General features: G+C 32.1%; 4 protein-coding genes across 4 annotated transcripts; 3 read left to right on the top strand and 1 right to left on the bottom strand.

The window, feature by feature from the left end:
- Positions 1–421: 421 nt before the first annotated feature.
- Positions 422–1,526, bottom strand: Tsp_01762 (GTP-binding protein YPTM2). Its single transcript, XM_003377536.1, has 4 exons — positions 1,504–1,526; positions 1,102–1,226; positions 820–944; positions 422–553 (listed from the first exon to the last, which is right to left on the bottom strand). The coding sequence occupies exons 1-4, from the start codon at positions 1,524–1,526 to the stop codon at positions 422–424; spliced, it is 405 nt and encodes a 134-aa protein (XP_003377584.1).
- Positions 1,527–3,699: 2,173 nt separating this feature from the next.
- On the top strand, positions 3,700–5,103 carry Tsp_01763 (hypothetical protein). The gene is made up of 6 exons (XM_003377535.1): positions 3,700–3,730; positions 3,980–4,071; positions 4,130–4,233; positions 4,302–4,428; positions 4,675–5,042; positions 5,088–5,103. Exons 1-6 carry the CDS (start codon positions 3,700–3,702, stop codon positions 5,101–5,103), a joined length of 738 nt encoding a protein of 245 aa, XP_003377583.1.
- Positions 5,104–5,123: 20 nt separating this feature from the next.
- Tsp_01764 (hypothetical protein) lies at positions 5,124–6,491 on the top strand. The gene is made up of 7 exons (XM_003377534.1): positions 5,124–5,201; positions 5,355–5,387; positions 5,541–5,646; positions 5,696–5,762; positions 5,988–6,077; positions 6,145–6,206; positions 6,472–6,491. The coding sequence occupies exons 1-7, from the start codon at positions 5,124–5,126 to the stop codon at positions 6,489–6,491; spliced, it is 456 nt and encodes a 151-aa protein (XP_003377582.1).
- A 5,016-nt stretch (positions 6,492–11,507) lies between these two features.
- Tsp_01765 (conserved hypothetical protein) lies at positions 11,508–13,501 on the top strand. The gene is made up of 5 exons (XM_003377533.1): positions 11,508–11,582; positions 12,052–12,099; positions 12,214–12,376; positions 12,431–12,717; positions 13,334–13,501. The coding sequence occupies exons 1-5, from the start codon at positions 11,508–11,510 to the stop codon at positions 13,499–13,501; spliced, it is 741 nt and encodes a 246-aa protein (XP_003377581.1).
- Positions 13,502–15,822: the final 2,321 nt, after the last annotated feature.

The following is a 15,822-nucleotide window of genomic DNA, read 5'->3' as shown; positions in this document are numbered from 1 at the left end:
ATAATAATAATAATAACAAATAAATAATAGATAGCACAGTGATGATGTAAAATCATTGGGTTCAAAATAAGCACTGTACATACAGTAAGCAACCAAATGGCCAATGAGCAGCAGCAGCACAAAAAAAAAACAAATTGACACTTGTTTATAAAAAGACAGCAGCTCTTTTTCAACTAAAAAATAATTGGCTAAGAAGCGATGATCGAAATGCAGTGTGCTAATGTTCCTCCTGTCAGGATAGGAGATCAGCAGTATAAAAAAATTAAGATATACAAGAAGAAGAAGAAGAAGAAGGGGAAGAAACAAACACTTCAGTAGTTAAAAAAATGCCAACGTTGTCGTTGTGGAACAGTGGATTATTAATTTTCTTTCCATTGTTGCTCTTTCTTCTTCTTCTTCTTCTTGTGGTTGTTCTTCATCATCACGAGCAACATTTTCTCTTCCGCTTCAAGCTTGCTTTGTCAAGCCGAATGTTGGCGCTTTTCGAGTTCGCTTCTTGCCATTGTTGGGAATTTTTCGCCTGTAGCACCAGTCTTGTAATGCAATTGAACATCTGAAACAACGCAAAGAGAACAGAAAAAAAATGCAAATTTTATCACATAACTATTATTATTATTATTATTCCCTCTCCCCTATACGATGATCGAAAACCTCACACCATTTCAGCTACAGCTAGAAAACATAGCGGCAACTTGAAATGGGATATTTTTCTTTTTCAAAAAATATTCCAATAATTTCATTTATACCACACGCGTAAAAGGAAGAAATATTCAAGAAAAAAAAAATTTTATTTCAATAAAAGAAATAATGAAAAGTTACCTCTTCAACGTTGACGTTCTCTTTTGCGGAAGTTTCGAAATATTTCACATTTGTCTGCTCTGCAAAACGATACGCATCATGTTCCAAAACTACACGCCTTTCCCTTTCGTCACATTTGTTGCCCACTTAAAGTAAAAACAAACAAACAGATGAACAACTTTAAAAAATCTAATTTTACAATAAACGTTAGACTACGACATCAATCGTGCTTAAAACTATGCTTCATCGTTGTTGTTGTTGATCACCTTCAATTTAAATAAATAAATAAATACATCTATTTACCTAAAACCCTTTGCACGTTTTCACAGTTCTGGTCAATTTCGTGAAGCCAACGTTTCACGTTTACAAATGATTCACCACTGGTTACGTCAAAAACAACAATAACTCCATGAGTACCACGATAATATCTGCAATTTTTTGAGAATGAATAAAATTTTTACACAAAACATTATGTGACAAGCCTAAAAATGCAAAACGACCATTTTTCATTGCACCATTTCTATTATATTGGCAATTCCCTTCACTACTGATCAAGATCTAAGGAACAACATTTCCCACAACTGCACAAATTATTGATCATTTTCATATTTATAATTTTAAAATTGGCCAAGTACAATAAAACGAAAGAAAAAGAAATTAAAAAATTTTTTTTTCACACTCACGTCGAAGTTATAGTTCTGAAACGTTCCTGACCGGCCGTGTCCCATATTTGCAATTTGACCCGTTCACCGTCTACAGTAATTGTTCTGATTTTGAAATCCACACCAATCGTGGTGATATAATTGGCTGTCAAAAAAGGCAGTTGTTGTTCTTTTTTCCTTTGAAATATTCTCTGAAATACACCGAAAAGTACAACATACCTGAAAATGTCTGATCAGCAAAGCGCAATAGTAAACTGCTCTTGCCAACACCTGAAAAATAAATAAAGAATAATATTAATTATAACTTATTCAAAATATATCAGGCTTACCGCTGTCACCAATGATCAATAATTTAAAAAGATGATCGTAATCGCGTGGATTTCCAAAACTCATTAAAACTGGGGAAATTGAGAGAAATTCTTCTATTCAATAATACCGTTTATTTTGCATTCAGAGGTAAATAACTTTTCCTTCCTCGACGGTGATATTCCACTGAAACGGTGAAATTCAAAATGAAACAAATTAATTAAACTTTCAATGACCAATCATTGCAATTGACATTTTTCACTCGTTCTAATTTTACAGTAACAATTTTTTGTTTCATTACACTCAACACTTCAGAACATTGAATACACAACTTTACCCTCCCCCCCCCCCCAAAAAAAAATATATACATAATAAAGTTTTAATTAAAATTAACGGAAGTAAATTAACATTTTCACATTAACATCAGAATTATTGCCCAGACGTCTGCACTCACATCAATTTGAATTCATCATTTCCCCCTTACAACATGTGCTAAAAAGTAAATGATGATTTTACTTTAATTTCACACTATCCATCAACAAATCAAATGCTATTTAACAAACAACAATACTTTTTCAAAAATTTCAACACACACTAAACCATTATTATTCAACTATTGGGTAGATTTCTTTGTGTATACTTAACTGAAACACAAAATCCACTCACGCGGAATGAAATAAAGTATGCTACATCCAGTTCCAATAATATAAAACTAGTTCAGCCTGATTTCAAGCAATAAAGCTAGCTCTATTTTAAACAAAACACGTGTTACCTAAGAAAAACTCGAGACTTTATTAACCTGAAATAAATATATAAAATATCAATAAATACTTAATTACTCTTCACACATATTACAAGAAACAAATAATTTAATATTTATCTTTCACAAAAATATTGTTCAAAACATTTCATTATCACACATGTCTTTCAAAAGCAACAATTATTTTACAAATTATATAAATATCACATAAAATCAAAAACTAAATTGTAGGATCGAATTGAACAAACTGAACTGCTGATTACAAATAAAATTAAAAAATAAACCTGCACAGAAGGCGTCAATTCAACTAAATTATATTCACAGAAAAAAAATCAAATCAAATCAAATTCTTCACTACAGAATAACATCATTCCTTGAATACTGTATTACCTGTATTATTAGAAAAAATAATGTTAAATAATTATCAATGAAAATTCTTTTCGAATAATCTAATAAAAAATAAAAATTCACTAAACAAGTATTCAATTCAAATTTAAATTATCATTTTTCTTCTTGTATAAATTTATTTTTTAAATTTCTTTTGTAAAACATCGTTCTTATCTGCTATAGAGTGTATTGTAAAATCAAACGAATTTGCTATTGAAAGAATTCAATATCAAATTATTTAAGTGCATTACAAATATTCTGTTCAATTAAATTTATAATAAAAAAAATTAAAATTACACTTATACACATATTTATAATCAATACAAAAACAGGTTTTCAATCATAAATTTACTTTAAAACAAATGCAAAAACCAAATTAAATGACCTTCATCGGGTGATATTGTAAAACTATTACAAGTGATATGAAAACATGCTCATAATGAATAATAAATTATAATATTGGAAAAATCAACTTATTTTGTTATTTTCAAATTTTTTATGCATCATAAACATTTTTTAATATTTATCAATTTACTTTGTCGAAACAAAACAATTACAGTATGAAAACCTGACTTTCAGATACTTTCTCATGTATATTTTAATAAGTTGTGCATTGTTAATTTTTTTGCTGTAATTCGAACGTTTTTTGCCGTTTTTATTATTGAAACTTGTACTTCAACGGCGTGTACAGTGGTTGAATTTCCAATCAAGTACAGCAAATATTTTTGAATACATCTTTGCTTGCTCTTGAAAACTCAATTTGAAAATCACTTGTTCAATATGAATATGACCGGGCGTCAAATAGATATTCCAAGAGGTAATCTTTGTAAATTTCCTGGGAAAAGCGATATTTATGTGCTCCGAAATTTTAAGCTCGCTGTTTTTTTCTTAAATTTTTGAATTGCATTGCTGATCACATTGTTCAGTGATGATTATAATGATGACGATGTATCGAACGATTCGATTGAAAATTGTCCTACTTTTTGTAGAGTATTTTATATTTTTTAATTGAAAAATACTTTACCATTATTTATTGAATAAATTAAATAAATATTTTTTTATTTAGATGAGGAAATTCCACCATTTGCTCTTGCACCTCAATCATCACTTTTGAGGAACTGTCGGAATTTGTTGCTCCATCGTTTTCATCGTGATCAAGTACGACGTTTGATTTGCTTTTTTAACTTTACTTAAACAAAAGATGTCTTTTATTTAGATTCGCGGTGGAGTGATAAAGAATTGGATGGTTCCTGATGAACCGCGTTGCATTAGATATCTGCAGTTGAGAAATTATTTGAGTGAAACGGAAAGCTCAAAAATGTATTATTGTGCATTCCATTTATTACTGTGTTTTTCTATTGCACAATTATGTTTAATAAATTGTTTAGGGTCTTTATGGGATTTTCTCTTAATGGAAGATACGGTATTTTTCACAAGCATGAGGAATATCATGATAATGGTTGTTATGAATTTTCGATTTGTGTGCGCGCCCTTCATGGAAATTCATCTAAAGAGGTTTGAAAAACTGTTTCAAGTTGTGAATAACTTAACATTTTAATACAACGAATTGTAAATGAAATTGTTGTATATAATAAAGTATTTATGTTTCAATGCATGTGAACGTATATTTTTGGTAAAACTATTTCTGCAATATTTTATCGTTTGCATTGGTAGGGAAAATGCTTGTGTTAACACATGTAATGTGTGATAAATGGTTTTTTTTGTGTTTTGTCATAGAATGTGAATTTTGAAATTGTTTAGCAAGTAACTGTTACCGTCTCTGTAAGATGGACGTACACGCCGGCGATACGCGTCGTCCAGTTTCCACAGTTTCCTGCTTTGTTGGTGGTCGCTCTTGGATCGTCAAAGTCACGAAATCCAGTGGAAGTTATTATTATGCATGTACCATTTTTGGATCAGGCTGCAATGTCTAGAATGTATGGTTACAAAGTTAAGTGGATGGATGTCATGGTTCTCGATGAGATCAGCCTTTGGTTGGACAATATGTTCTTTATTGTCGATAAGTGGCTTCACATTATTTCTTCACTGGGCCTTATTTCTTTTAATATCACTGAATGGTTAGACCCTTTATCGGATGGCAGAGATAATACTGAACCGGAGGATTGTAAGTATTTCAATTTTCCAGACAGTTATTTAATTTGATGTATTTTTAGAATTTCCGAATTATAATTGTTGTGTATGTTATTTCAATGCAATCCTTTGCTTTAGGTTATGCTTACACGTTGTATGGTCAGTGGGTAACAGATAATTATCAAAGGACTTCAGAAGTATTTCTTCAATTTCACGTTTAATTATCATAACAACTGTTTATTGATAATTTTCATTGTTGTTGTTAGATAACTAGAAAAGTTTGGTTTCGTTTTTATGACTTTACAAGTAGAGTGCATGTGTGGGTATTTCAGCATTTTGGAAATTTTCAGTATATAGCTGACTATGCTTGTCATCCAATTGTGGTAAGTTTCATCAAAAATATAGTTGAAAATGTTAAATTGCGTCTTACTTTTTAACATTTATATCATTAATTTCCGTATAATTAAATATAAATGCTTCACTTTGCTTAGTTTCTGTAATGAAATTTTGATGATGTAAAATGGAAATTTTTTCAGAAAGGTTTGGAGAAAACGAAGATTAATTTGGCGCTTCACGTTGCGTTTTACGTCAGGCGCTCTCCAGTTGTGGTCACTTTCATTTTGGAATACAACGAGACGACATGTAAGTAGTAATAGTTTGAGAAAAATTATTTACTTATTTATACTTAAAGTTGAACTAACGATCCTGAAAAGTTGTGTCGAAAAAGCTTTCTCGAAACTTGAGGATTCAAGCGATGAGTAAGTTCAGTATTTTATTTCATCACGATAAAGCATTTTTAAACCATCATAATTGTTATAATTATATTGACAAATAGCTTAATATATTGATAATTTGATTTAATAATTTATTTAATGAAGTTTTTGTTTTATTTTTGACTTAATAATCATATAATAAACAATAATTTTATTTAGCAGAAAAATTTAATTTTCGTTCAGTTATTAATTTATGAAAATTATTCATAGATGTGCCATGTGTGGAATTATGGCCCAAGAACGTCGTGATTATCCACTTTGCTCCACGGTCACGGGCTTGCATATACACAACGAGTCCGTGTTGACAGGTCTGCTTTTTTTTAGAAAATTTTATCTTTTAATTTTTTTTGTAATGTTTGTTTTCAAGGATTATCGTTGAGCCGGGTGGTCGACTGGAGCGGTTACGTTTGCATGACTCTCTAACATTTGGTAAGTTACTTTTACAACAGTATTATTAAATTAAAAAATGGAAAATATAATTTTCATTTATTTTCAGTAATGATTCCTTTAATTACATTGATATTTATGTGATTTTATTATAATATTTGAAAATGCAACAAATAGGTATGATCGAAGGTTGGATAAATTTTCGTTTGAGCTCTTTGATTAGCGAATGAATTTCATTGGTTGAATATGATTTGCTGACTTGCAAATGCAGCGTAGATTTTTAGTTGAAAAATTTTATAACTTTCAGAAGCATTTTCATATGAATAATTTTAAAAAGTCACTATAGACCACTGGAATATAAGAACCAATAAAATTCTTTGGCCAATCAGAATGCGATGATAAAGTAAATATTATATCCAAAGTCCAAAACAAAACAAATATGTGTTCATGATAAATAAATAAATGAATACGATAATAAATTGTTGTATATATTTTTTAAGGTGAAATTATGATTTTAGAATATGTGCTGAAGAGAAAAGAGTAAAAATTGGAATTTTTTGTTCGTCCATTTTATAAAGCAGGTCCGGAAATGAGCAACGCGATGTGCGCAGCAGAGTGGTCTTTTTCATTTAAATTCAATTAAATTTTATTTTTTAAGCGTCCTGTTATTTGTTAGAAAAAAATTCAGAGTTAGCTTATATTTAGTTATTGCATGATCTTCTTTCATTTTTTTAAATATTGCATATATTGTAACTATGGTAGTGCATTTTATTTTAATTTATTGTATTGTAATGTGCGATGCATTATTGTACTGTATTGTGTCAGGATATTTTAATTTCGCAGGTTCAAAGCGATTTATCTTTTTACAGCTGTTGACAATGTGCGATGGCTGTTTTTTATTTTTATTTCATTGCTGTTATTGTGCGAATGGTGTGATTTTAGCTGATTCACTTTTACTGATGAATAATGTATGATAGTTTGTCGCCGATGAACGAACATGTTATTATTGATGAAATTGCTGTTTTTTTTCTTCTTCTTCTTCTTCTTATTCCTCAGAAACATGTTATATTTACCATTTTCCAATGTTGAAATTGTTCTAAAGTTCTGATGATGCTTATTTACGTAAGCTTGGTCCAGGCTTTTTTTTCAGGGCATCATCGTTTGGCACTGTTATCCAGTTGTGAAATGAAATAATAATAAATTTTCACTATAAAATAGTTTGTCATATATCACAGAGGAGTGAAGTGATTTTCAGTGGAGTCGACTGGTTGAGATGTTGTACGTTTTTTGGTTTCAAAATTGGTTTCGGTGTAAAATTTGCATTCTGAGATTGAATGTACCCTTTGAAGATTACTTTTTAAAAAAAAGCAAAAATACACTGACCATCGATTGTTTTCATTCATGTTCAACTGGTCGATCTTTTACAGACGTGCGTTTACGGTAAACTTGAATTTTGTAATACCTGATTATCATGTTTTTTTACCAAAACTGTTCAATGCGCTGGTATGAACTGTCGAACGCCGGTAGACTTGTACTTCACCTTTGCAACTCTTTCTTCGTGCGTGGTATTTCAAACTTTTATGTAAATTTATGCAACTGATTACGTCAGTATTGTTATCTTCAATTTACCCCCAATTAGTAGTAGTCGACAGGTAAGTACGTGCTTAATTGTGCTGCGTGTTTCGTGAGAGATGTGTATGTTTTTCACATTAATGAGATGAGATGAGATGAAAATGGAAAAATCTGACTGATGTTTGTTTGATCAGTGTCAGTTGTTTTTTTTTATTGAGGAAAGGGGGTATTAATTTCTGCTTTTATTTTTATTACTTTAATTAATACAACTGAAATAAATGTTGTTGTTTTGAAATTTTTTTAAAAGAAACAATCCTCTGAATGAAGTTTAGGGAAATTTATTCATCATTGTGTATCTATTGCTAATCGTTGATTTAAAAAGAAAATATCACCGAAATGAGCCCATTATTTGCTGTATTGTGAACTGTTGAGTCAAATTTGTTTTGTAAAACTGTTGCGTGTTGTGTAATCAGAATTTTTTTTTCGAAATTTCACAAATGCAATATTTTGATTCAGTGAAGATTTATTTATTGACGAATGATGTAAGCGAGTTGTTTCATTTGTCATTGCGATACCCGATTTTGAAGGGTATACAAGAAGGACATGGAAAAAATTGTGAAAGATTTGAAAATAGAAAAGAATTTATTAAATGGTCTTTTTTAATATGCAGTGGATGTTGTTTTTAATTTTCGTAGCCATCTGAATGTAAATTGAGAAATTTCCGCCTTCATTATTTGCATGTTTGTTTTGTTGTTTCATAGAAATTATTGTCGATTAGTCCAGTAGCAAGATAGTTGTTGAACTTTTTCCAGAACTTGAGCTGTACAATAAATAAGGAAAAGTTGAAAAAAAAAATTTTTTTGCATAAATCAATTGAAAAATATTGAAATTGAAGCGTCCAACTGTGTGAATATATTTTTTGATAAATTTTTGAGAAGAAATTTCACAAAAAACAAGAACAAATGCAATGATTATGATTTGATAAATTTGACCAACTGTAAATCTGTTTGAATATTTTCTTCTTCATTTAACTAGAGAGAAAGAGAGTGTGTGTGAAATTTCTTTTTTTTGCACTCACATGCAATCTCATAAATCATGTTTCGAAAATGATAATTTATCAAGTTATTGTGTTTCGATTCACACTTTATTATTTGATTTGCCAAATCTTTCAACGAAATTGGATACAATTAATGTCAGATTTTAATAATGTAAAATTTCCAATTTTTGATTGATTGTTTATGCATTTTCAATCGAAAGTGAAGAAATATAATAGTAGATTGCATTTCGCTTCAATTGCACTTAATATCACCATGGTTGTTCAAATGTTTTGTAGTAAATAACGACACGTATGTGTGTGTATGCAAATGAAATGTAATTTTTTCTTCCATTTGTTTACCAGTAGAAGATTGTAATGTTGAAAATGAAAGCAACAGTCGCTTTTGTATTTTTTTTAAATTTTTTACATTATACAAATCAATGGATCAGAAGAGATAGTTGAGGAAAAATGCTAGCTAATTTGCAGACAATTTTGCATATGCATATATGCATATATATATGGGTTGTATCGTTCGACTCGTTGGTAGATTTGCTCATTCCAACAATGGATGGATGACAATTTGACATGCCGATCGATGAAATTAGGTTAACGCTGTCGACCTGCTGCTATTGCTGCGTTGTGCTGCTGCATGCATGCATGCGTTGTGCATGCATATGCGCACAATTTCTACTCTCGAGCGAACATGATTATTTCCAATTTGATGTTCGATGATATTCAAATTTTTTTTTAATATACGGTGGTATTTGTTGTTGTTGCCAATTGTTGTGTGTCTGCGTGCGTCAGCAGACTGTATTGGATTGTTGAGGGTCAGTTTGATTGCTTGTTCAACAATTGTAACCTGCTTTTCTATATCTACAATTCTGTTGCTGTTGTTGTTGTTGTTGTGTTGATCCGCCAGTACCTCATCGTCCGTTTGTTGAAGAAGAAGAAGAAGATTTCTATCATTGCTGTATGCAAAATTTGGCAGTGATCACAAAATGATTATTATTTCTGCCAGTTTTTTGTCCTGCTCATTACTTTGTATTATTATTGGATAGGTAGGTAGGTAGATGGATGGTAGGCAGGCAGGCAGGCAGATTATCAGGTATGTTGGTAGGTCATCGCTTGTGCTCTACAGTGTTGTGCTTCTTTTGTTCTTATTTCTTCTTCATCTTACTGTTTTTCTATATATATCTGTATCTATATATTTATATATACATCTGCTGCTTCTGTCTGCATCGGCCAACTGTTTATTGATCTGGTATTATTATTTTTTGCTTGGTCTCATTGCAAAAATAATTCAAGAATAAGGTAAGTAGAATTTACTTATTCCACCACCACCACCACCAGAATTTATGCTCATATTTTGTCAGAGTGAATGTTGAATATGAAAATTTGTAAAAATGATATTTTCTTTGTATCATCATCTTTGTAGACCGGTTGGTTGTGCAGTTTTCGACGAATTATCTGAATGAATATGCAATCTTCATCGTAATATAACATTTGAAAGAAAATGCATCTCTTTCTTTTCCATTTTGAAATCAGAACAAATAATCGAATAATAATAATAATGATAATAATAAGCTACTTCTGTCATCTGGGTGAAGTAGAGGTAGTGAATAAACAGGTTGATGAGGCCTTGGCAGGGAAGATTGAAATTGTCCTCGAAATTGTCACTTGAAGGAAATGTTTCAACGGTTATATATATATTTTTTTTTCTATCATTATTCATTCGATAGCATTATTTGAAAGTAAACAACGAATCTATTTGCATGCTTTGCGTCGTGGGCGTTACAGATTTTCAGCCAACGGGCATGATATATTCTGCATTGGCAACTTTTCCTTTTTAACAATCATCAACCAATTAAGTTATTATACACACACACATATACATATATATAGTATGTTTTGCTTCTGATCAATAAATGGTATTGGAGAGAGATGATGCGCTGATTTTTTAGATTAATTAAAACAAGGTTGTCATTTCATCAGTGAATAATTAATTGAAAGATTAATGCGGGCTAAAGCATGCCACCAGCGAATCTGCTGAGCTCTGATTTGCGACGGTGATAAGCAGTCCGGGATGGATTGTATTTTTATCATTGAATAAATATGGCTCGAAAAGTAAGAGATGCTTATCGTAAGCATTGCTGCTCGTTTGGGGTTCAATTTCAATTTTGTTTTTTCCACTCCCTCATTCTTTTCTGGTCAATTGAAATTGTGAATAGAAAAGACTCTTCTTACTGAATTTGTCCAGATTTGAAGATATACTGTACATGAGACACAAGGGGCAACTTTTTTTTCAAAAAATTACTTTCTGATTTTCATGCTCATGACGATATAGATTTGTTTATTATTTTATTTTTTGTTTGATTGTTAAAAAATTTTAATTTTATGTATATTACAGTGAAAGAGTGGGAAAGTGGAATTTTTGTATTTCAATATTTAATTGCGTTATTCGTCAGCGACTAGTACAAATAGACGGTAAATTATAGATTTTGTCCAAATAGGGTTTACAATGAATGAGTTCAGTGCTTGTCCAAGGTGACGTTATCAGTGCTATTTTTAAACTTACATGGCCCAAATCTCATTCAGCTCCCCCCATTCGAATGATGCTTTATGTTTGGCGGGCGTGGATAACGAGCGGAATAATTTGAATAAGAATAGTTGTTGTTGTGCTTGACATTTCAAGAGTACCAATTTCATTAAGAAAATATGACGACAAAAAAATATATATGCACAAACTATCCAGAGATGATTGGGCAAAGTGTGCTTTTTTCTTTTTCACAACACAACAGCATTCATCTTGGGTTAGTAGCATTTTTTGAATGAGCTAGTATCAATTCCACCGTATTGGATTTATTTATTGATCTTCACTATTTTGCTTTCCTTCTTTTTCAAATCCAAAATATACTGATCAAACATTTGCATTTGTACAAGGTATACGTGCGATTATTATTATTATAATTATTGTTGTTGTTGTTGTTGTTTATTTGTTGAAATTGATCAAGGTGAAGAGAAACGAAATATATTATTATATTTCAATATTTTTAAAATGAACAGGCGAGAATTTATTATTTCCAGTGTAATTCGAGTGAAGAAAGTGCCCACTCTCATTTGCATCCCCTGTGATCAGTAGTGTTTGTTCATCGATTGCACTTTTCTCTTACGCGTGCAAAGCTTTACCATTTTTCAAATTAGACTTTTTTGAATTTTTGCATTCTCCAAATTTTTTTGTTCTTCGACATTTGCATAATAAATTTGCTTTGTCATTTCAAGTGCACATTCGCGTCGGTTGATCGCCATGACAACCAACGTTCATTGTACGTCTTTTGCAGCAACGGGTTTGTTTTCAAAAACTTGCAAACTACAAAATTGTTTGTTGTAATAAGAAGCATCAATTGAATATGTATTATATTCTTAATTTTATATTTAATGCAGTTCATACACACACACATATATATATGTGTGTGTTTGCATCGAAAGTGGTGGATAATTGTCTTTGTTCGCTGCGTCGGGTGGAGGGTGTGGCTGTGGAAATTGCTTCTTTTCTCCATTGATCTCTTTCAATTGCAAATCACTCTAAAACCGTCGGTTGATGCTGGTTGTTGTTGTGGTGAACAATTTTTGTAATCATGCTTGTATTGTATATATGCAGTTGTGCAAGTTTTGACAATATTAAGTCAACAAACGGGCCAGAGAAAGTGGGGTGACAATGGGAACAGTGTTGGTTTACAACGTGACTTTGCATGTTTTCTGAAGGCACATTTTGCAAATGTCATTCCACGAACACCAACTGCAACTTCACCTGGTATAAATCATATCACTTTGCGCTTTTATGGAAATATACGCATTACAACAATAAGTCCAACCGAAGCAGATGAAGGAATAGGCATCTGTTTAGCTTTTCACATGCTTTTTGTCTCATTTTACTGTAAAGATGATGTTGTCGATTGTTTCAATTTTTACACTTTTTATTGTTCTCCAATCAATAATTTCCCTCCAGTTGGATGCTTGTACTTTTGCATATTTGATAATCATTTCTTTTCTACATTAAAGCGATTCTACATTATTATTATTACAAATGATAAGTTATTATTTTTTTACAAATGCGCTTGGGTTGGAAATGTGATCATCAACGTCATTACGTCTTACCACCTATTATTATGTGTTGCATCTGTCTGTATGTTTGTTTATGCGTGTATACGTGCATTAGTGTATGCGTACCGGTGTTGTGTGAATTGTTTATGACAACGATTGCTGTTTCATATAGAAACAAAATACTGAAATGCTTGTGTATTAAACTTCAACGTATTCGGGTATTAATTAGTCTTTTTTTTCTTCAATTTGGATCAGTGAAATTTGGAGACTTTTATCTATCTGTCTTTTTTCAGAGAAAATTGATATGAGATGTTGTTGAATGTGTGGATGTATTATTGTATTTGATTTGATTCAGCTTTTTCGATGAATGAATGAATGTTTAAGTTGAAGCAAATCCGCAAAGATGGCCTTGCCCCGCAAGATTGATATATATATACCAAACTATATTCTCTGTTGACAGGACAAACAGGCGGACTGGACGACGGCTGGTTTTGGCAGAGATGATTCAGTATGGGAAAATGGTGTTTGCATTATTGCCGAGCACCTCAGCCGGCATTTCAGAATATACTATTACAACACAGCCGACAGGCAGTGTTGCGTTGTTTCAACGTTGCTTGCTGCTCTGTGACAAATTGAAACGCAGCGGCTTGTTGTACAAACGCTCTGCACGTTTTGTTTGCCATTAGCAGCTTTTGTACTAACTTCCTCCAATTGACAAAGTTGCAGGCATATATATAATGGGTGATGCAAGTGTTAATTGGCTTTTTATCTCAGTATAATTTTCCAAAGCTGAACAAGTAAGCTATTTGTCTATCATTTGGCAGGGAAAAAACGCACGCTTGTCTTCTTTTTTCCAACTGCAGATATCATATACAAACTGCTTTGCATTTTAATGTGTGATGTGTTTGATCTCAAAATTGATATAATTTTCAATTTAAACCTGTATGCAAGGGCGGAATTGTTAAGATTTTTTCTATTTTTTTTTGTTTCAATTTTGACGAAACCTTTTATCCATGTTCTTTTATTCTTCATATTTTAATATTTTAATCAATTGACAGTGTTGTGATGAGAGCTTTCAGTTTCGACAGTTTTCGACAAGCTTGTTCGAGCTTCGTTTTGCCAATTCACAATACAAGGGCATGAATGACTGCGGGCGGATGAATTTTCGAATTGTTTGCCGTTTGGGCGGAATTGTGAAATTTGAACCTGTGGACAAAAATATATTTTTACAAAAAACTCTCTCCTAGCGGATGCATGGTTCGGGCAGATATTTTGTTGTACAAAGTGATGTCAGCTTGCATGAAGTGCATGTTGGTTTTCTTTCGCTTTTCTTTGCATTTCTTTGTCCGCCGTTGTGGATCAATAAAAGCTCGACAATATGCAACGACGATGCAGGTTCGGCTGCAGGTCTATCCGTCCGTCCGTCTGTCTATCTGTCTGTCTGTCTGTCTGCTGTCTGCTTGCACAAAGAAGGCGGCAGGCAGAGTGGAATTTTGCTCTTGTTTGATTCGATTGGCTTCTTCTCTGTTCTCGGATGAGATTTTCACTTACGCAAGCATGCACAAGTAAGCAGCAGCATGCAGTTCCACTTCATTTATTAGCAATTTTCACAAGTGTTGCTTTGCCAACTTATAGTTCTTTTTCTCATGAGTTGGCTTGAAATTAAAAATAAATCCTCCTTCCACCCTTCCCCACTGTTTTTCTTTTCTTTTCTTCCTTTTTTGTTCATTTTTTTTCCAATTTTCACTTTTTGCTTGTCAGGATGCGGGGTAATTTGATCCCTGAAAGCATCTGCAATGCAAGCCAACTCGAGCAAAAACTACCTCTCTTTGCATCTGAGGAGTTTTGTTCTGTTTTTTCCTTTTCCTTTTTCCAGTGAAGCAACTCTAATTTCAAATATGTACTACTATGAAGTAAAGCAATAATAATAATCATAATCATAATAACAGTACAGCAGAATCTGTATGATCAAGTATGCATTTTTGTTTTTGAACTTAAATGCAAGTATTAATCTGGTTTTCAAATAAAGCTGACTAGTATTTATGATAAATTTACTAATTCAAGAAATTGCAAGAAGGCAATCTACAAAGAGAATAATGTTTGTTGAAATTTGAAATTGACACGTTGGAATTTTCCTACAAAAAAAAACAAAATCCAGTGCATTCAGCCATGCAATGATGATTCATGGTTTAGCTCTAACTTTGATCAGCATCAAGTTTATTTTATGTGCGTATGTGTCTGCGTGTGTGTGTGTGTATGAATTTTAGTGAATATTCTGCTAAACTGGTTTGCTTTTATGCAGTTGCTGTTGCAATCGATGCTAGCAGTGAGGTTTGGAGTTTGGGAAACAGCGTCGAGGATATTTATTGATTCGTTTGTACGTTTTCACTTTTCATTCTAATTGTAGTTTAAGGCATATTTTTAAAAATTGTACAGTTTATTTATTTATTTATTCATTTGTTGTTGTTGGTGGTGATGTTGTTGTTATAATTAGCTTTGTTGAAGTGATGGTCGGTTTTGTTGGATATTGTTGGTTTTTGGTTAGATCATTGAAGTTAGACTACGGGTGTTGGCTTTGCAATGAAGACTACAACTTATTGCTGTGTTGATTGACTTTGTGGAGCGAATTGGAAAAAATGCAACGTGTTTGAAAGCAGAATTCAAATCGATATTATTCCAATGTTGGATTGCACGATATTCAAGGGGTTGCGTAGAGCGACAAATGGTGAGAAATGGAGAAAAGCGTAGAGAATTAGATGGAGGGTAGAGAGAGAGAGAGCAAGAAAGTGAAGAAAGAATAGAGGGGGGAGGGAGAAGAGGAGAGGGAAAGAAAGCGAAAGAGACGAAGAAGAAGAAATAGTGAGATAGAAAACGAGATGTTCACCAACGGCTGACTGCTAGCGATGGCATAATCGATAGGAAACGACGTTGTTCGAATGCATTTGCGTC

The sequence above is a fragment of the Trichinella spiralis genome, assembly GCF_000181795.1.
Source record: "Trichinella spiralis strain ISS 195 chromosome Unknown Scfld4, whole genome shotgun sequence".
Taxonomy (NCBI): Eukaryota; Metazoa; Nematoda; class Enoplea; order Trichinellida; family Trichinellidae; genus Trichinella; species Trichinella spiralis.
Note: the sequence above shows the minus strand (reverse complement) of the source record. Positions and strands in the feature narration are given on the sequence as shown.